The sequence below is a fragment of the Ursus maritimus genome, unplaced genomic scaffold, assembly GCF_017311325.1.
Source record: "Ursus maritimus isolate PB19 unplaced genomic scaffold, ASM1731132v1 scaffold_15, whole genome shotgun sequence".
NCBI lineage: Eukaryota > Metazoa > Chordata > Mammalia > Carnivora > Ursidae > Ursus > Ursus maritimus.
In genome coordinates this window covers 25,206,394-25,227,990 of record NW_024423897.1, presented here as the reverse complement: position 1 = coordinate 25,227,990, position 21,597 = coordinate 25,206,394, and the positions used below count along the sequence as shown (strand labels likewise).

Below are 21,597 nucleotides of genomic sequence, written 5' to 3'. Positions count from 1 at the left end.
TAACAGTAAGGATCTGTGTTTGTTTTTACTTTGTAACTCCTATTGTCTGAGCCAGATTCTCCCAAAGACCTTATTTTATTCCGATTACTGCAACATCACTGCCAATGAATGTAGAGCAGACTTGGTCACTCCTTGCTCAAGTCAGCCAAGAGAATATTCTGTTGCAGAAAGTAACATTTGCCTCAAAGGCTTGGAAGCCAAGGAAAAACTGAGACACATACAAGACAATAATATATAAACCAATTAACTTAGCCTCTCAGGAAAAGCATCTTCACTCTCATCAAATTGTGTATTATCTGGCAATATAAATTGAAAATCTATTTATAGAGTAGTCAGGCTAAATGTTTTATTGCTAAAACAGAAGTAGTAAGGGTCACAGAACGCAAAATCCTAGGAAACACATCTTTTTTTTTCCAGAGGCCGTTTTGTATGCTCTTGACACAGATTACTTTGTCAATGGTTCTTTTGTCTTTCTTAAAACTACATCTGCACACAACAACTAGGTCACCTTGAATTTCAAGTACAACATTGCCTGTAAATTTAATTTAACATCATATTATCCATAATTACCATAAACAGGAGGCAGGTGTGACCCTACTGTCACGCTGCAGGGCCTGAGGACAGGATGGGCTAAAACTCGCTGAAGGCTACAGAGTCTGAGTTGACAACAGGCTGTAAGGATGACCTGGCTATTAAAATATTATTGCAATCATATGCTTCTTTAAGAAGTAGTACTTCCAAATCAAGAGGAAGAATAGCCCCATTCCTCTGAAGAACTTACTTCATCTCTGGATTCCATATTTTCACAGCTCACAGAATACAGAGCATGCACAGAGGGCAAACAAGAAAGCAAGCAACCAGTCTGAAATTTATGTTCCAGGAACTCTGGAATGATTTCCTTGGAGGAGAAAAGGCAGAGAAAGACTTGTAGGCTGTGGATAAATATTCAAAGGTCATCTAGTAAAATCCCCAACAGAAGATCTGCTCTAGGTGAAAATGAAAAGTATTTTGGTTTCTGTTTAGGTTTTTAAATATAATTGGGGCTACCAAGAAAGAATGGGATTCTTCCTAATATAGTGTGCTTCATCTCACATAAATGTTCTAGGCCACACAATGGCCTCATCATTTATCAGTTGCATTGTTAAAGGGTCATCGAAGTAGGAAGGTAGTTGAATCACTACACATGGAAGGTCCCTTTTAAATCTAAGATTCTGTCCTTAAAGGTCATGCAATTTGGCAGAGAAGGAGCCAATATCAGAACTCAAATCTAGGCAAATTAGTTCCTGCACCTCCTTTAACATCTGAATTTCTGATATACCAGATGAACGGGTCTCTACTCTGATCCACCTTACGGAAGCCTAGCGCTCTCTTTCTGATAGAGTTGATGCTATTTGCTTGCTTAAAAATGTTTGGTTAAGTCCTGAGCCCTCAGAGCACTTATGAAGTCCAGTGTCTGAACTGACATATTCTGGCCCTCAATCTTGGTCTACAGGATCTCCTAACCATTCTTTTCTTCCTTCCCTGAGAGAAACACCCCCCCGCCCCGGCTGTGTTACCATGGGCAGGTCCCAGAGCCAGCAGCTGTGACACCGGGTCTTCCTCCCTGTTTCTAAAAGCATCTTTGTTTTCATCTTTTTTCCATGTGGAATTCTATATAAGGTTTCATTTTAAAAAGGTGACACTTTAAAACACCACTACTCCAGATACATATGAGCCCGATGGTGTGGTTTAAAAGAACTATTTCTAGTACTTCCATGCTTTCCTGCCTTTACACACCCACCCTCATCTTCCCCACTTCCCTCCTGGCAAACCTTTTAGGGCTCTCCAACAATTGCATCCTTCTTCCATGAAGGCATCTTCAATTCCTAAGGCTAAATTATTTGCTCTCTCTCTGCTCCCATTCTATACATGCCTCTCTTCTAGCACTTACACCTTCTAAAATAGTTAATACTGGACAAGCTGCCCCATATACAGTGAGGTCCCCGGGGGCCAGGGTATGCCTGCTTCATCTTTCTAACTCCTGCAATGAGCACAGTCACAACTCAAAAGTTTGAGTTAATGGTAGCCATTGGTTTTCAATTTGTAATCTATACCTTCTAGTATTGTATTCAAGATTCAGAAGAATTCTGTAATAGTAACAATGGTTACATTGACCCTACATTTTTTGAGCAACATTTTTCATGACCCTTCAATTAGAAATATCAGTTTGTGAACAAGGAGAGAGGTAAAGGAGGAAAATTTTCCTTAGGAAATGATCTCTATAGATACGATGACAGAAGTCTGGAAACTAGGAATTGCCAGTTACACTGGCCTCTCCAAACATCTGATAGCAAAGAGACTCTTATTTTATTTTTTTATTAAGACTCCATTTTCGGGGTACCTGGCTGGCTCAAACAGCATGCGATTCCTGATCTCGGGGTTGTGAGTTTGAGGACCGTGTTGGGTATGGAGATTACTTAAATAAACTTAAAAAAAAAAAAAAAGACTACATTTTCATCAGCAAGAAAAGGTACCATGGGCAATGCATTGTTAGGCCTATTGTGTGCATTGTTGCATTTAATACAACACTGCAAATTAAGGTTAATCTATTATTTCCACTTTATAAACAATGACTGAAACATGTAAACATCAAAATCATTCTCTCTCTCAGTACTAGTAAATTGATAGTCACCCCTGTTGCATCTTGACTGGTTCATTCATTTATTTGTTCTTTACTTCATTTACTGATTGGTTCGTACTAGCATATAACATGTGCCTTTAACATACGAAGTTTCCTGCATGTTCATAACTTGGACAGATTGCAAATCTGCAATTTCTAATTCCAAGTTGTTTGGATTTTGAATTTAGAAACAAGTCACCTTAGATCAAGCCACATGTTGAACTCAAAAGAAGATAAAGTTGCAATTGGAAAAAACATCCTATCCCTCCTGACTGTTTAAAATACAATGTGCCCAAAACAGGAGGCGTACTCAAATCATTTTCTTGGGCTATTTTAAATAACACTATTGTAATGCGTTTTAAAATATTGGTTCATATTTTGGTTGCAAAATCTTTAACATTAAATTCTGAAAAATCTCCACAAACATTAACTGATATCACATAATAAAATGTGACAATTTCAAATTTCTGTTCTTTATAGTTTGACATAATTTTACTTCAAACTACTTCTAACACATTTAAGGCAATTTTGGATTTCAAATTTCCTTTTTGGTTTTGTTTGTTTTAAAATGCACCTCTCTAGCCAAGATTTCGGTAAGCCAAATTTCAGACTAAGAACACATTTTAGAAGTTTCCTCAATAATTCAGAATGACTGCAGTAACCCCAGTAATATCACTACTTGTTAGCTCAAGGATTTGGCTATACCACAAGTTACATCATGTTCCTGGAAACGTAATTGCTGGGAAACAGTCAAACCTGGGTCACTACAGCTTTGCCTGCACCGATTATGGTATTCCTACCCCCAACACTGGTATTATAAAGTAGTTCTTTGGACACAGAACAGGAAGCAGATCGTTATTAATTACAACTGCCTACAAAAATTGCTTGAAAGGCTAGCTAGGAAGAATGCTGTGTCTAGAAACCATCCCCTCCCCTCTTCATAACCTTTATCTAAATTTGTCAAACCAAACTCCAACATTCTCCTGAAGTTTCCAATTTTGTGTCCTATTCATTACAGGTGTTCAACTGCATTTTGCACATTCTATCAGATACAGATTATTTAAGGCAATATATGATGGCAATTTTATTATACATCAAATATAGGTTACTTAATCTTAGAGTAAATAGGTTAGGAGCCAAGAAGGAAAAAACCACCATAACTTGGTCATTATTTCCGTTTTGGCTAGTGTTTATGTCACAGAAGCAATATGGGAGCTGAGCGGAACCTGCCAAGGTTGTAGGTTCAGAAAGTGTTCTGCAGGGCGCCTGGGGGGCTCAGCTGGTTAAGGGACTGCCTTCAGCTCAGGTCATGATCCCAGGGCCCTGGGATGGAGCCCACTTCTCCCTCTTCCTTTGCTGCTCCCCCTGCTTGTGCTCTCCTGTTCTCTGTCAAATAAATAAAATCTTAAAAAAAAAAAAAAAGAGTTCTGCATCTACTTCTTGGGCAGGGAGAGACTGAGCCACTGTTTCTCTGTATAATTCCTCATTGGGATACAGAGGGCCATCTCACCTGAAGGAAATGTTCAAATCAGAATAAAAGAAGAGTCATCTTTCTAGGTCCAAACAATTTCTACAGTTCTTTCCATCCTACTTGATTGATACTTCCTGTATAACGTAGGACTGACTCCTCATGCAAGGGTGCTTATTAGACCAAGATTACATGTGTCATAAAAACAACAGTTCAAAATGTCTACATTTTCACATAGTTCATGGTTTCCAAGGGGACTGAGGATAAACAGGCCTATAAAGAAGGACTAACTCCAGTATTCTTATTGTGTAACCGTTAAGTAGTAAGCCCTCTGAGAGACCAAGAAAATAAAAGCAGTAGTGCTTGCCCACACGGAACATACAATTAGATTAAAAATAGGATGAAAGACTTTGATAATAAAAAACAATGTGAAATATATAGCAGTCTGAATGAAAAACAGAAAAGACCCCAACATAGGACTAATTGTCCAGATAAAAGATATGGGCAGTAGAGTGTTCCAGGAACTTGAAGAAGGAAGTGATCACTTTAGACCAGTTAGTCAAAAACAAAACAGAACAAAACTCACAGAAGAGATGAGAGATGGGATTGATTTTGGTGATTTTTAAAGAATAGGCTAAATTTAGATAGACGGATAAAGGGCAGGAAGCGAACAGGAGGGAAATGTAGGGCTTACTGGAGAATGACAAGCAAGCCAGCCTGGATAGGACAGTTGAGTCGGGAGAGGAGTGGACAGTGAGGCTGGCACAGCAGGCCCCCTATCTGTGGGAGGGCCTGGACAGCCACACACAGGAGGCTGAATGTTGTAAGGGTCCCAGGTCCGCTACACTGCTTCACATTTATATTATCATGTTTTAGTGTCTCAGGAGCCCAGAGAACTAGGTATTTAGATTAGGACACTCAGAGGTGAGGAGACCTGCCTATTAGTGGAGGCACCACAACCTCAGACTCTTGACTAGTAAAGTCAGTGCTCTTGCGGGGGGTGGGGGGACAGGAATTTTTTGAATAAGGGAGTGATGTAAACAATTTAGTATCCTGGGAAGCATTGTGCAGCCAGCTGGTGTTGAGGGACTGCATTAAGCAGAACTGGTCAGCAGTTCCACTGAAAAGTTCAGCAATAAGAGGGAGACTGATCAGTTCACGTAACCATGAAAGACACCAATGGCACTAGACCAATACCAGTAAGGCAAAATTAATCAGCATCTCGGTCATGTTTCTCTCTGTGTGCTGGCCTCATTCTTTCCTACTGCATGTTCAATGTTCCCCTCATCTTGCGGGGAGGGGTGTACGTAGGGAGAAGGGAGCCAGCAGCTTCGCTACCACAGAGACAGACAAGACCCCAATCCTAATATCTTTGAATAAAATCTCAGAAAAGGATTCTGACTGGCCATCTCTGTGGCCGGGAGCAGAGTACTGAAACTGACAAGTAAAGCAGAGTCTTAAAATATTGTGGAGGGAGAAGTGCCCCAAAAGGATATGGGATGCTGTTCTCGGAAAATACTGAAGACGAGTTGCTGGAAAGACAACATTTACAGTTAACACTCAAGGCACTAAATCACCGGGATAAAATCTTCCATGACTGAAGACTAAAGAAATTATATCGATTATGCATTTAATGTTACCTTGAGTTAATTCATTATCACATAATTGAATTTGCATATTTACTTGCAGACAGGTTAAAGTTATATCAGCATTGCTTATCATTCTAACGCTGTGATGATTTCCAATTTTACCCTATATTTTTCTTTATTAGTTCACATCTTATTTTTAGTAATTGCTTTGGAAAAGAGGATTTGTTTTGTTTTCCGTGTTTTTATAATATACTACTTCCATACTTAATGACCTTTCAATTAAAGTTCTATATTGCATCATATTTATTTATATTTTTCCCCCTAGTCTTCCCGAAAGGGACAACTGATCTTTTATCAGGGTGAACGAACACTAATTCTAAGACATCAAAACCATCTCTGTGGCCCACTAGTCAGAGTAGAGACTTCTGGAGGTCAGGCAATCAATGGAATTTTAGCTCAGGCTGTCTTCAGAGGGTATAGTGGGTCTCCAAACTCAATCTGAAGTTATTTTTCCCATTTCTAGAACACATAACTGGAATAAATGTACTCAGCAAAATGGCAGAATCCCCATACTGGCTGGGATACGGAATCTATTTGGTGCTCTTATCTTTTTTGACCTTCCATTATGAGTGGTAGAAGTTATATATCTAGCTTGTTCAGAAGAGTCCTTTGGTTTAAAGGTAACTGCCTATGTCTACATACACATGTAAAGATACAGACACACAGAGGCAAATGCTGTGCTGCTTCTTCAATAATATGGATCTTAAATAATATCCTCTTAATATTGGAGATACCAAGGAAGTGGGTGTTCCACATTTTCCTAAGCTTATTTCATAAGCAGCTAGAGGATAATTCGAGTAAAGCAGCAGAAAGAATTTTTAGATTCTGTAATGGCAGATAAACTGCTCGATGAAATACAGTTTTTAAACTGCGGCTTGAATGTTGTCCTTGTGAACAACCTGCTTCCAATAAGAATGAAGAGCCAAGGTGAAGGCAGCGATGATTGAAATGGACCCCTCACTGGTGTGTTCAGACAGCACTGTACTACCTTTTCTCTTCCCCTACATCCCTCTAGCCATGTGCGGGCAATTTTCTCCTTTTGTCGGTTAACACTCTTCCTCATCTGGATTGCCTTCAACTATGTGACAACAAAGAACTCAAGCACCAAAATAGCAGCAGCTACATATCCTCTGCATGACAGTGTAATTTCTTCTGCCTTAAGGCTGTGTCTAGCACTGAAATCAGAGTCTGTTTACTTCGATCTGGTGCTACATTACACTGGGAGGGATTTAACTCTTCCTTATAAACACACAGGGGAATTATCTCTCGGCTCTGTTGAGCTTAGAATTGGAGATGAAATTGTGCAGTTCTTTCTGCTGCTGAGCCAGTCATGCCATTGAACAAAAACTTACCTCTCAACTTCATTAGACAAGGAAGAACACTGTGCTGTCTCTTAAAAAACTCAGCAACACAATTATTAGAACCAAGGCAGAACATTTTTTGTGGCAATGAGTCCAGGAAATTAATCTTGAAGGTTTCCCATTTGACTTGGGTGTTTAGTTTTGTCTTCAGATGTTTCTGCTAGGGAATCAGCACTTCTGAATTAAAGAGTTTTACCAAAGAAAAGTTGGCTAGGGACAGTATGTATGTGTAAAGCTGTGTTGATTATCAAAACATTCTAAGTGACTCTGCTCCTTTATAAACCAATGTTCTATAATCTCCCATTCAGAAGAAGCCAGTCATCTTTAACACCACCTTCCGTCTTACCCATAATCAGCGAGTAATCTCTGTGTCTACTGGATTCTGCTTCTGAGACTCCTCGCTCAGCTGTTCCCTCCTCTCCATGCCCAGTTCTATCTTTTAGGTTCTTATAATCTCTTGCCCAAATCTTTAGAAGAGTCTACTAATTTAATTCTCAGCTTCCGTTTTTTTCCCCTCCAAGTTCATTTTCTAAATTATGAGTAAATATTACAATCCGGTTTAAAAGACTTCTGTAAACCCCACCACACAGAGGTTCATGGATGTATTCCACATACAGAGAACAGCTCCTGGCACAGGATAGGTAGCTAATGTTTGTCTAATGAATGAGTACACTCTCCATTGTTGGGGGTATGGAAAGCCACTGTGTATTGGGTATCTCCAACGAGGTACATGTGTCAAGTCTCCAGCACTTGCTTGATCTCGACTTAACCCTGTTGTTTTAATTCTCATAAAAACAGGTTAGATAGATATTAACGTTCTCATTTTAAGTATGAAGAAATGGAGGCTCTGACCAATTATATAACTTTCCCAAAGTCACAAGACTAGTAAATAGCAGAGCTTGAAGTGAAGCCTGAATTTTTTTTAAAGCCTGAATTCTTAATCTAATCTGCCCTTATACCTACAGCGTGAAGCTCAAAGTTTTCTTCCTGCTCCTTGAATTAATATTTTACCATATTATTTGATATAAACAAAAGAATATATGCAACATCAATGAATTACAGAGTCGGAAGGAAGGAAGAAAGGAAGGGAGGAAGGGAGGGAGGGAAAGGGGAAGGGAAAGGAAAGGAAAGGTAGGAAAGGAAGGAAAGGGAGGAAGGAAAGGAAGGGAAGGAATTGAAGAAGAAGGAAAGAAATGAACAAACAGACAAGCAACATGGTTTTAAAAGTGGGTGGAGGACCTGAATGGACACCTTACCAAATAGGAAAATAAACATAGTAAAAGACGTTCAACATCATTTGACATCAGGGAACTGTAAATTAAAACAAGGAGATATCATTACACGTTTATGAAAATGGCTAAAATCCAAAACACTAGCACCGCCAATTCCAGGTAAGGATGCAAAGCACAGGAACGCTCATTCATTGCTGCTGAGAAAGCAAAAGTGATAGAACCACCTGGAAGACAGTCTGGCAGTTTCTTACAGAACTAAATATAGTCTTAACATATGACCCAGCAAGTCATGCTTCTTGGTCATTACTTAAGTGATGTGACAACTTATGTTCCTAGTAGAGCCTGCATGCGAATGTTTACAGCAACTTTATGCATAACTGTAAAAACTGGAAGCAACCAAGATGCCCTTCAATAGGTGAACTGATAAGTCGGTATAGCCATACAATGGAATATTATTCAGTCATAAAAACAAATGAGAGCTATCAAACCATGAAAAGACATGAGCACACCAACCCCAGATTCCAGGGTCCTGGTGTCTACTCTCCAATAAAATTTCTTCGAGAAATGGCTGATCCTAAGGTTGGGGTAGGAATTGTACCAGGTGAGTCTGGAGCACCTTGGAGTTCCAGACATTTAGGAAGTGTCCCCCTAAAAAAGCTCTGAAATATAAAAAAAATCCCTCAACCCCCAAAACTTGACAATGACGAGGGTATGTCAAAAGAACATGCTACCAACTAAAAGCGAACAATTCAAGCAACAAAATAGTGTTACATAATAATCCAAAGTATGAAATAAATATCCAAGTCTATACTCATACAATTGAACAGATAAAAAAGGGGGGGTGGAGACACAAATGTTCCATGCAGAATAATTCCAAATAAATTATGCAAATACTCTCTTCTTAAGATGCTCCTTAAGGATAGAGCGTGACTCCTCACTCTTTCCAGGTGCTCCACGCAGTGATGTCCTTCCGAAGAGGACAGTACGAAAAGGGGAAAGAAAGTAACTACCGTGGAAAAACCGAAAATGCTACCTCGGGCAGTCGATCAAAGTTAATATTAACAGCAAGAAGACATGTTGATAGGATATGGCCTTGATAGGATGTGATGTGGCCCTTCTGCCACTGTGATGCGTTGGTCCTCCTAAGTCTAATCATGAGATAAAAACATCAGACGAGTTCCTATTGAAGGACATCCTATAAAATACCTGGCCAGTATCAAAACTGTCAACATCATCAAAAGCAAGGAAAAAAACCAACACAAAACAAAAAAAACAAGGAAAGTCTGAGAAACGTTCACACCGGAGAGAAGCCTAAGGAGACATGATAACTAAATGTAATGTGGGATCTTGAGCGGGTGCCAAGAACAGAAATGTTAGGTAAAGAAAGACAAAACAAGGAAGTCTGTGTGAATAAACTGAACTTTAGTTAATAACAATGTATCAACATTGGTTTGGTCATTGTGACAAATGCGCCACACTAAGATAAGATAATAGGGGAACCCAGATATGGGGAACCTAGAACTTTCTGTAACATCTTTGCAATAATTTTGAGAGTCTAAAATCATTCTAAAATATAAAATTTAAATAAATACCTATGTATTTATGAAAGTACCTATAAATGTACCATCTGATCAAGAACTAGAACATTATCTGTAACCTCGCATCCATCCTCTGCTCCTTGCCCCTCCCTTCTCGCTGCCTGATTCCCCATGGCCTTTAAAGTCATTAAAGTTATGGTGCTAAATTTTGTGATTATTACTTCTTTCCTTGTTTTGCTATGGTTTTACCATGCAAGTATGCTGGTATACCTTTAAAAGTTTTGCTCATTTTTAGGCTTCATAAAAACAGCACTGTACTTTATACTGTCTTCTGAGACTTACACCAGTAGATTATGAGAACGTTTATTACAGAACTGTTTATAAGAGCAAAATCTAGAAACAAAACAACTGTCCCAGAGCAGATGCATGAGTAAGTAAATCATGGTATACTTACACAATTACACAGTGAAATATTACACAAAAGTAAAATATACGAACTATATACAATCATGTGGGTGAACTTTATGACAATGTTGGGTGAAAACAGGTAAAGGCTTTCATCTGATGCAGAAGGCCCTTGCCAAAAGGCTATAATCCACACCTATCTCACTTCCTTGAAACCTATATTCCAGTCACACCAAGCTTCCCACAGTCTCCGAGACTCATTTGCCTTCTTTTTATAAAAGCGACCCACAGAAAGTATACAGTTCAACAGCTTGTAGTATATCCAACAGAGATGTACAACCATTACCATACTCAGATTTAGAATACTTTTTATCACACCACAAGCAATCCCGCAGCCATATCCTTCCACCCTGTCCCCAGCCCTAGGCAACCAACAATTTACTTTCTGTCTCCCCGGATTTTCCTATTCTGGACAATTCATTTAAACAGTATCCTAGAATATGTGGCTTTTGGTAACAGGCTTCCTTCACTCGGCATCGTGTTTTCAAGGTTTGTCTACATTGTAGGATGTATCAGTACTCATTCCCTCTCATTGCCAAATGCCATTAGGTTGTGTGGATATACACACCTGCTTTTGTACGTCCAGTGTCTTCCGCCATTAGTGGCTTCGTCCTGCTCTCTGCCTGTCAAGTTCCTACTCACTCACCCCTCTAAGCCCATGTCTGAGATCACTTCCCCAATTCTCATGGCCCTCCGTTTAAGCATTATTATTGTACTTTTCACATTGTATTATGATAATCCATGTGTACCTCCGCCCCCCATGCACTAGTGAATTCTGGCCTCCCTAGGCGCAGGGAGAGAACTTTGCTCATTTTTGGGTTCGTAGGACCTGCACAGTTTGATCAACAATAACGACTGAACAGATACTTTTTGAATTAGTGAATGAGTAGATTCTTCCTATATTCATCCAGTTTACACTTATTACACAAAAGGAGTAGGTAATAGTGTGGAAACAGTATACACAAATGCAGTGTTACTACGACCCCAAACACGGGCTGACATAGGATTTCTTCATTTCAAAACTTGATGGCCTAGGACAAGTCACTTAACCACTCCAAATCCCATATGAAACTTGAGGGTGATGACATCGCACTCATTCAGTTATTGACTCTATAAACTTATGTTTATAAAGAATTTAACCCAACGGCGGTAGCCATTACCAATAATAAAGCCTATGAACAGAGGGGTGGGGGAGGGAAGAGGGACCTTTAAGAACATCCGGTTCAAAACCCTCATTTTCCAAATGAAGGAACAGACAAATGGAAAGATTAGGGGAGATTCTAGAGGCTGCCTGGCCTCTTGAGGAAGGAGTGTGATGTGACGGAATGACCCCACAGTGCGCAGTACAGCACTCACGGGACGTTGACTTCCGGCTCTGCCTCTGACTAGTTAAATGTCTTTGGGCAAATTACTAAATGTTTTAAACTCCAGTTTCCTCTGAGTGTGAGACGACAATAAATACCTAGCTTACAGAAATGAATTAAATGAGAAACTGCTTCTGGAGGCTTTTGATGCTGATGGTGGTGATGAGCACACAACTGAATGATGCAATGCCAAATTAACGAACTGGCAGAGAAAGTTCGGGAAAGAAGGAATGTGAAGTCTCACAAAAAAGCCAGAAATCATTTTAAAAGGGAGATTACATTTTAGGAAAAGCAGTTTACAGTCAGCCTGCAGTTAGAACAGTACCTTGTAAACATCACTGGGTAAAATAATGTGGGGTCTTTAGGAATAAAAGTTTATGAAACTAAAAATTACTGTTCATCGGGGCGCCTGGGTGGCACAGCGGTTAAAGCGTCTGCCTTCGGCTCAGGGCGTGATCCTGGCATTATGGGATCGAGCCCCACATCAGGCTCCTCCGCTGTGAGCCTGCTTCTTCCTCTCCCACTCCCCCTGCTGTGTTCCCTCTCTCGTTGGTTGTCTCTATCTCTGTCGAATAAATAAATAAAATCTTTAAAAAAAAAAAATTACTGTTCATCTTGCCCTCTCTTCTAACTGGCTTGTCTTTAAACTTCCTGGTATTTTCTTTCTGATATTCCTGGAGCAGATCCTAAGGAAACAAATGTTCCCCCGAAGCCTCTAAAAGACTATCAACATAGTTTCCTTTCAAAAATGAACACCTTAAAGTTGTCAACAAACTTCAAGGTGAGGAAGCAGGTGTTAACACAGAACTATGCCATTGTTTAAAAAGAACATTCTATTCCCATCATGTTCTCCTTATGGTGTGTTTGGTTATTTACTAAACAGGGGCTCAACCCTCATCATTAATGAAATAGTAGCATACTCAAATTGTAATGGCCCCGACAGACAAAAGTTGTAGGTCACCATCTAAAGCACAGACAGTCTCTAAATCCCTATAACTGGATAATATATGAAGATGTCAGGAAACTAAAGATTACCTCTCTCTCCTTTTATGTACTGGTTCCCTTAGTTCTATCCAAGATCCATTTTCAAAAAGGTCCCTTAAACCTCATTTTTTTCATTCAGTTTTTAGCTTGGCTCTTTTACACGGATTATTTGTTAATTAAACAAGTATTTACTAAACTCTACACTGGGCAGCATTCTGGCTGATGCAGCCAAAAGAATGGATGCCCTTCTCTTGAGGAACTTACATTCTCATGAGATGGGATAAAGAATAAACAAATGACTATGTAATACGTGAGACGGTGCTATGAAGAAAAAATAAAAGGGTAAAGAAGTAAAGAGTGACTGAGGGCAGGGGCATCAGGGAACGTCTCTTTAATAAGGTAACAGCTGAGAAAATTCCTCAAGGAAGAGGGGGAGTAAGCCATGGGGATATCTGAGCAGAGGGAATGGCAGGTGCAAAAGCTCTGAGCTGAGATTCTACTTACCAGGTTCAAAGAACATGAGGAGAACAGTGTGGCTAGAGTTGATGGAGCAAAAGGGGAAAAGCTAAAAGATGAAGCCAGGGAAGTGGGAGAGTCCAGATCATACAGCGTTGCTGCTTTTACCATGAAGAACCATGGGACAGTTGTGAGGTTATTGTGTGACTTAATCTTTGAAAGATTCCTCAGGTTACTGGAGAAAACAGAGGGTAGAAGAGCAAAGGGGTGGCGGGGTGGAAGGGTGGGAGATCAGGTAGAAGGTCAGAGACCACAGTTACTACACGTGAGAAATGCTGGTGGTAGGAAGCAGCGGTGGTGGTGAGATATGACTGGGTTCTAAATATGTTTTGAAAAAATAATTTTAATAACGCACTCCTTTATGTTCATCACAACACATTCCTCTTTAAAACCAGCCCAAAGCCCACCTCCTCAAGAAAAGGCTTTAATATAACTCTATCATCTCCTAGCCACTCACAATCCCTCTCCTTTTCCTTTATCTATACTGGTAGTTGCTTCTTTTTACTTAGACAGAATAAAGGTCACCATGGTCTCAGCCTAATGGAAACACAGAGATTATTAAGTTGCCAAATGACATAACATGGCTATTTCCTAAGAAATGACAGTGGAGCAGGCTTAAAGGCTGGTAGATCTAGAAAACTTAAGAGGAACTGGGGCACCTGGCTGGCTCAGTCGGTGGAGCATGTGACCCCTAATCTCGGGGCTGTAAATTCGAGCCCCATACTGGGTGTAGAGATTACTTAAAAATTAAAAAAAAAAAAATCTAAAACAAACAAACAAAAAAACAAACAAAAAACAAACTTAGAGGAACAAATTCTTGTTTGTTCAGGCCCTCCCTTCTGATACCATCTCCTCACTGTGAGGTGAGGCAACCTTCGGCATGCTGTAAGATCAGTTCAAACTCTTCTTGTGGATCCTTCAGTGTTTTTTCAAATTTTGCATTCAACATAGTGCATGGACTTTAATTTTCAACTAACAACTTAACCCAACATATTTAGATAATGGTGTGAACTTCTCATTTATTTCATCACTAAGTTAGAAGACCACAGTATAATGGCTTTACAGTAATTATGCAAAAACAGATACAGAAAACATTTTCTCTAGCTGTGTAAAATGTGAGAAAACGCACAGAAGGTTCTAGAAAGATACATACCACAGTCTCAACAGTTACCTCTAGGGAGTGAAGTGGGAAGTAGCATGTAAATTAGGGTAATTAAAGAAGACTTGGCTTTATAGTAACGTCTCATATACTTTTGAGAATTATTGTCTCATTGTATAGTTAATTTTTAAAAGATCCATGTTAGTTATTTAGCATGTTATTAATATGTGAAAAAAAGCTTCATGGAAAATTAATACTTGTATTCATATTCTACTTTTAACCAAATATTGGATATAGTTAAAAAGTTCTTTTTTCAAACAAAGAAACATACTTCAATTCATGAGAAGAAGAATACTGGCTCTACTTACATTCTAGACCTTTGATAATGGTGAAAATGCATTTTTTTTTTAAACATTCAATATCCTTTATCAGATTGTATACCCTCTATCAGGTTCTATATCAGAAGAAAATCTGGCTAAAAGGTTGCATTAACGAACAGAAGTTGGGCCCAGGAATGAAAAAATGGGGATAAGGGGGGCACGTGGCTGACTCAGTCAATAGAACATGTGACTCTTGATCTCAGGGTCTTGAGTTCAAGGCCCACGCAGGGTGTCGAGTTTACTTAAAAAAAAAAAATGGGGATGATGATAATAGTAAAACCAGGTTCCTACCCAGGAAGCCCATAAGAAATAGCAAAAATATAAAATGGTCACTGACGGATACAAATTTCATCAGTAATTAAAGGCAGAGAAATCCAGGACTTGTAGAGTCATGGTTTCTAGGAGTCCGTAATCTCTAGAAGGTTGCCTGTTACCTTCTTTTCTGTTTAAATTCCCAGTTGTGCAATCTTTTTCCTTAGCTCTTCACAGTAGAATCACTTTATCACTTCCAAAAGAAATTCATCTTACCCGCGGCAGAGGATGTTAGGATGCAGAAACAACTAAACAAGAATCCTGTACAAGGCAGGGCATCACGAGGATGCAGCACTCCGCATGTCCAGCTGACTTAGGCCTTGAGGGACTACAGGGCTGGCTACCAGTCTGCCAGCCTGTGGGGGTGACAGGCTGATATTTCCTAGAAACTGTGAAGAGCGTGCAGAACGTTTTCACTGTGTGGCTCACCCTTGCCGGGAGACACCCAGCAGACTTGGAGGTGCCAATGAACTTCTTTGCCCCGCGCTTGCCTGTGTTCGCCGTAGCCACGCCCATCCTGCCCTCCTGCCCAGCCCGCGCACAGGCAGACCTCCCGCAGCACGTCCGAAGCGGGAATCCGAGTGTGAAAGCAAAGCTCTACGTGAGGTGCGGCTTTCTCAGGACGACGGCGAGCAAGAAGGCCGCAGAAGCTGACTTAGTTTCTTCCATGTCTCTGACGGCGGCCGAGGTGCAGATACACGGGGCATGCTCCCAGTTCAACAACGGGAACTCGTTTCATGTTCCCATGTTTCACTCGAAACTGTCTAAGTGAGTTAGTAGAACTCATTATTTTGTCACCCAAAGGGTTTGCCTGCGACTTCTTGTTTTTATCTCAATTAATTTTGTGTCTGCCGGACTAACACGAATTACCACTTCCATGTCTTGCACTTTTGATTTAAAAATAAAGCTAATTTGGGAGGTGTTTAAAGCTTTATTAATATTTATACGGCCATTAGCGGTGGCTATGAGGTTTGCAAGCTTGTTTTTAAAATAGAAATTCTCCTTCCAATACGGTCTCTTGGCTGCAGCTCTCCCAACTCCGACCACATCATTTTTAACATTTTTCTTAGGGCATAAAGCAGAATTTCACTGAAGGTCACAGGAAAGTTGGTTTTGGTTTTCCCACCATTTATCTTGCCCATTCTGCTCAGTGAGTCAGACTCGCATAATACACTTCTTTCTCTGACTTTCTTCAGAAATCCAGAGGCAGCTCTTTCTCCCACAGAAGTGCATGGGTGCCGAGTAACAACCAAGCACTATTCTTTACCAGCCGTTTTGCCTCCCTCCGGGCTGAATGACTGGGCAAGGGACAAAAGAAGTGCCACGGTTTTCCAATCCGATACTGAAATACTGACGAAGGGATGATTCTGCGACAGAAAGGATACAAAGGGTATGATCCATTCCAGACGTGGCCTATGACCCCGTATCCTCATCTGCCAGCTCCCTGACCTCCAAAACAAACAAACAAACAAACAAACAAACAAACAAAACCAATGCTTTTAGCATTTTAGAGCAACAGCAGAAAACTCGGCAGGAGATGTGAATATCTACTGGGAGTAACAAGTCCTGACCAAGTATTACAATGGGACAAATAAAAATAATTGGACTGTCTTCAGAGAAACAGCTTGGAGAAAAAGCCAGCCTGCAGCGGTTCTATAAGGGTAGGAAGCTATACAGCAGTTTTCTTGAATTCTTACCCCAAATCTTCTACTTCCTAGATGTGTGATCTCAGGCATGGGATCTGGGCACTCTGTTTTAATTTCCTCGTTTGGAAAGTGGGGATAATAGGACCACTGCCCATGAAAGTTTTGTGAGTACCAAAGAGTTAATGGAAGAGAACATTCTGCACGGTATGCCAGCAGCCATTCAGTGCGCCGTAAGTGCTTGCTGAATGGTAAACGTTTGGACAAACCAAGTCAGACATTAAGCTGAAGAGCAAATAAGATACAATCCACATTAAACTGATAGTACCTGTAAGCTGTTTCTACAGACAACTACAGAACTAAGCAAAACAGAGAAGTGCAGTTTGAAACACAGGAGTTTTAACAGTTTTCTCTCCTGTTTTTTTTTTTTTTTTTTTTTTTTTTTTTTTTTTTTTAAGGGAGGTACACCTGGGTGGCTCAGTCAGTTCAAGCGTCTGACTCTTGATTTCAGCTGGGGTCATGATCTTGGGGTTGTGGGATCAAGTCCTGTGGCAGGCTCCACATTCAGTGAGGAGTCTGCTGGAGATGCTCTCTCTTCCTCTGTCCCTTCCCCTACTTGTGCTCTCTCTCGCTCTCTAAATAAATAAATCTTAAAAAAAAAGGGGGGGGGAGTGCAAATTCAAGGGTAACTAGAACTACTTGATCTCCAAGAGAGACGTGGCTATTGTGCTTAATAATAACTTGATTTGCCAATTACGCGTATGTGCGAACCTGGCATCTTCTAAGTGTTGCTCAGCGCAGTGTTAGCCAGTAAGGTAGCCACTAGCTATATCCGGCGACTGAGCACTTGATACGTGGCTGGTCCAAACAGGGTTGTGCTGTAAGTACAAAACCCCTTTTCATATCACAGTGCACGTCACATTTCAAAGGCTTTAAAAATAAAACATCTCACTAAAAATTTTTAATACTGATTACATGCAAAAGTTATAATGTTTGGAAATACTGAGCTAACTAAAATGGAATATTAAAATGTCACCTATTTTTTAAAATTTATTTGAATGTGGCTACTAGAAAATTTAAACTACTTATATGACTCACATTTGTGGTCCGCATCTATTTTTGGACCATGCTGGCTTAGATCAAGAAAAAGAAGCCGTGCTGTTCTTATTATTTCAACTTCGAGCCATTGGTTATTGAGTACTTATTCTGCTAAATGTTTTAAAACATTATTTCTAAGAATCACAATAGCTCTGTGTAATAAGCTGTTTCCTCTCCATAGATGAGGAGAAGGTTTCAGAGTGTATACTGCCTCAAATCACAAAGCTTGTACTGTTGGGAGCAGGAATGAATCCACATCTCTCTGATTCCAAAGCCTGGGAGCTCTCTCCTGTGGAACTAGAGGCACATGAGGGGAAAGGGGGCTTTCCACGAGCAAAGGGGAGCCCAGCCCTTCCCCAGCAGGGCACCTTGCAGGGTGTGTAAACCGTCTAGTCTTATAAAAGCACAGACTTCCACAGAGTTTAGAGACAACTCAGGTAGTGCTTTATCTCCCAGGAACAAAGCCACTCTTGGTTCCATTTTACCTAAGCAGAAGCCTCCACCTGTTAATAACAGAAAAATCAGGAAAAGAATTCACAGGCAACACAGCACACACTTTAAGAGGAAATTTTAAAGTGGAAAATATGCACAAAGATGTTATTTGCCATGTTATTCATAAAACATTCCAGAGGGGGCTAATTAAAAAGTGATAATTTTGATACCTAGTTAACAGGAGAGAATGCTTAGATGTTATAGGACATAAAAATAAGAATATGGCATCATGCACACCCTTTATTATAACTCCGTCAAAGGACCTCTATGTAAGTGGAAAACTGATAGGAACATTTTAATTGGTAGTAGCTTCATATTAGGGCAATTCTCAAATGGTGGAGAGGCAGTTTTACCCCCAGGAGACAGGTGGCAAATTGGGAGGTATTTTCAGTTTTCAAAGCTCAGGGGGTGCTACAGGTCTGCCTCTAAACTTCCCACAATATCCAGGATGACTCCCCCCCCCCCCAAAGAAAGACTTCTCCAGCCACAGATGTCTATAGTGCAGAGACTGCAAAGCCCTGTATTAGGATAATGGGATTATAAATTTGTTTCTATTCTATTTTCCACATTTTTATAATGTTATTTTATAATACAAATGTAAAGAAAATTACTGAAAAAAGAGTAACACAGAAATGAAACCATAATCACCAACATAGATGGTTATGATAAACACGGGGCAATGGTAACAGGAAGTTGAAGTAGGGTCTATTAAAGAGATTCCTCTTAAATATTTTAGATTCACTGAAAACTACAACCAAAAAGAATATATGTAAGTTACTTATAGATTAAAATTTGGCCATGTTTGCTCAATTACTACTTGCAGTAGGAATGACTGATTCAACATCTAACAGGAAATTGGCACTTCCTCCACTGTTGGGATAGCATTTGCTAAATATCAAAATATTTTTCTCACTCCTCTGAGGAAGTAGTATTTCATGGGTGTTATTATTACTAAGATTTGACAATATATGCTATTTACACTGCATTTTGGGAAGAGATGAGAAGAGAGATTTTTCCTGACAATTTTCTCCAGTATTTGCATCATTGCAGTGAAAAATAGAAGCGTAAAACTTACACTTGTGTAACAGCTGTTTATTTTTTTTAAACGGTTTTATTTATTTATTTGACAGAGCACAAGCCTGGGGAGTGGCAGGCAGAAGGGGAGGGAGAAGGAGGCTCCCCATTGAGCAAGGACGTCGGGGCGGAGGGCGGTTCGGGGAGATCCCAGGACCCTGGGATCATGACCTGAGCCGAAGGCAGACGCCTAACCCACTCACCCACCCAGGCGCCCCGTGTAACAACTGTTTAAAAACTACGCATTATTTGTGAACTAAACTACTTGTACTAACAGATGATCTGATTAAAGATTTCACAAAAGTAGGGATATGTGTCTTGCTTGCAGGCATGAGAGAGTGCATCTGCAAGCTGTTTATATACTCACCTTTTTCTTAGTTCATTTACATCAAAATGGAGATTTTAAAATAAAAAGCTACCAAGTTAATGCCTATGTAAACAGATTTATTGGTGCTAGGAATCTAATCACGGTGCATCCAATGTTTATGCCACAGCATCTGACCACAGAAAGCTCAAGTGCTTTTGCTTAATATTCAGAGCAATGGACAATTCAGTGTTTTCCTGGAGCAATAACCACGGCCTTTGTCATCTCCAGCAAATTGCACATGGTCTGCCCTATGGTAGAAGTCAGTAAGTACTACGCAAATAAATGAACACTTATAAAATCACTCCTGTGCTAGCCAGGGTTGTGCCGGATCTCCTCATAAGAAGTCTTCTATACTTTAGTGTCCTTTCTTAAGTGTCGCTCACCAAAACTGAGTACCCACCTCTATGCCCTTAGAGCAGGTGGCACGTACCACTGCCATAGTACTTAGTCAATTGCTGGTAATTTTTGTATCTATCTCTTCCACTAATGTGTCAGCATTTCAAGGACAAGGACCATGTCTTGACACTATTCTCTGTTATCTTCAATACAGGCCTAGAGGATAAGGAAATGATGGCTCAAAGAACTTACCTACCACCCCCCTAGGTAAAGACTAGTAGACTTAAGATCTGAACCAAGGACATCTCACTCCAAACTATCTTCTTCCCATTTTATCAAACTCCAGTGAAAACAAGAGTGGAGGTAAAGTATGGGAAGAGAAATTCATGAAGTAAAACGAAACAAGAAGGTTTAGATGTTCAGCATCAGGAGACAGGATGCAACTAGTGGGTTCTATTGCATTGACACAGACACTGAGAAACAGAAAAACACAACTGAATAAATTGATACAACAATTCCACGTACCTCCAAAATAGTCTCTAGAAAGTCAATTCTTCCCCACATTTATGGAAAATCAGCCATGCCCACTTGGGCCATTCTAAGTGAACCTCTTGAGGATACAGACTATGTCTTTTGTCTGTTTCTATATCTCTAATTTATAAGTTGTTGGAAGAATACAACATTGGTCCCAGTTCTACAGAGTGACTTCAACAGGTAGGCCAGGTGAGATAAATCCTATAATAGGCAGCAAACTGTCAGACAGGGGTATTAGCCTAAACAAAGGAGATCCTGAGGTGTATTTATCTTAATGGCAATTTCCCAAGGACAAAAGATGGAAATGTTTATCAGGATCATGCCATCACACTGTTTCGACATCCTGGACAGGCTCTTTGTACGGTTGATATGTTAATATTGGTACTGTTGGAGTCAGTAATTAGGGAAATGGGGTCCCGGAGCTATACCCTTGGTTTCTAGCTTGGCTCTGTCACTTCCTAGCTGTGTGACTTTAGGTAACTTTAGGTGCTTTAGCTGTAAACTTAGGCCGGCAATGGTATCAGGTCATCTTTTTGTTAGATTAAATGCAAGCCAAGTAAAGCAGTCAGAACACTACCCAGCACAATATACAGGCTTAATACGTATTTGCTATAATTACTGTTGTTGTTGTCATTGTTATTTCCAAAATGTTGTATTAATATATAATTTATTTTAAAGAATCGTGGGCTTCTGTGAGATAACATGACATTCACAAAAGTATTGAAAGTAAAAAAAAAAATTAAGTTCTCTGAATTTGGACGAATCTAGTAATTTGGGAAATTTTTATTAATTCAAAATTAATCAGGAAAAGCCAAAAATAGATGGTGGTAGTAATAACAATAGTAATAATAATTCTCCCTCTAAAAACTTAATTGTATGATTATATATGTATATGTGTGTTAAAAAACTATCTGTAGATATACCAATAAATGTTTTAATCACAAAAATGACTGGCAGCTTGTAGAAGATAGAGCTTGAACATTTCAAATTTGCAAAGAAGAATTGCAAATCATTCACCGAAGATTC

The 21,597-nt window shown here is 39.8% G+C and overlaps 1 protein-coding gene across 7 annotated transcripts in view; it reads right to left on the bottom strand.

Annotated features, from left to right (window-relative positions):
• Positions 1-21,597, bottom strand: part of ARL15 (ADP ribosylation factor like GTPase 15) — a 435,459-nt gene that overhangs the window by 150,660 nt on the left and 263,202 nt on the right. The window contains exon 5 of one of the 7 annotated variants that reach the window (XM_008692546.2): positions 13,102-16,394. The exons of the other annotated variants lie outside the window; for them this stretch is intronic. Within the exon in view, the coding sequence (XP_008690768.1) occupies positions 16,284-16,394 (111 nt within the window). The 3' untranslated portion in view covers positions 13,102-16,283. Of the gene's footprint in view, positions 1-13,101; positions 16,395-21,597 lie in introns of those variants that run through there. 7 annotated transcript variants of the gene reach the window in all.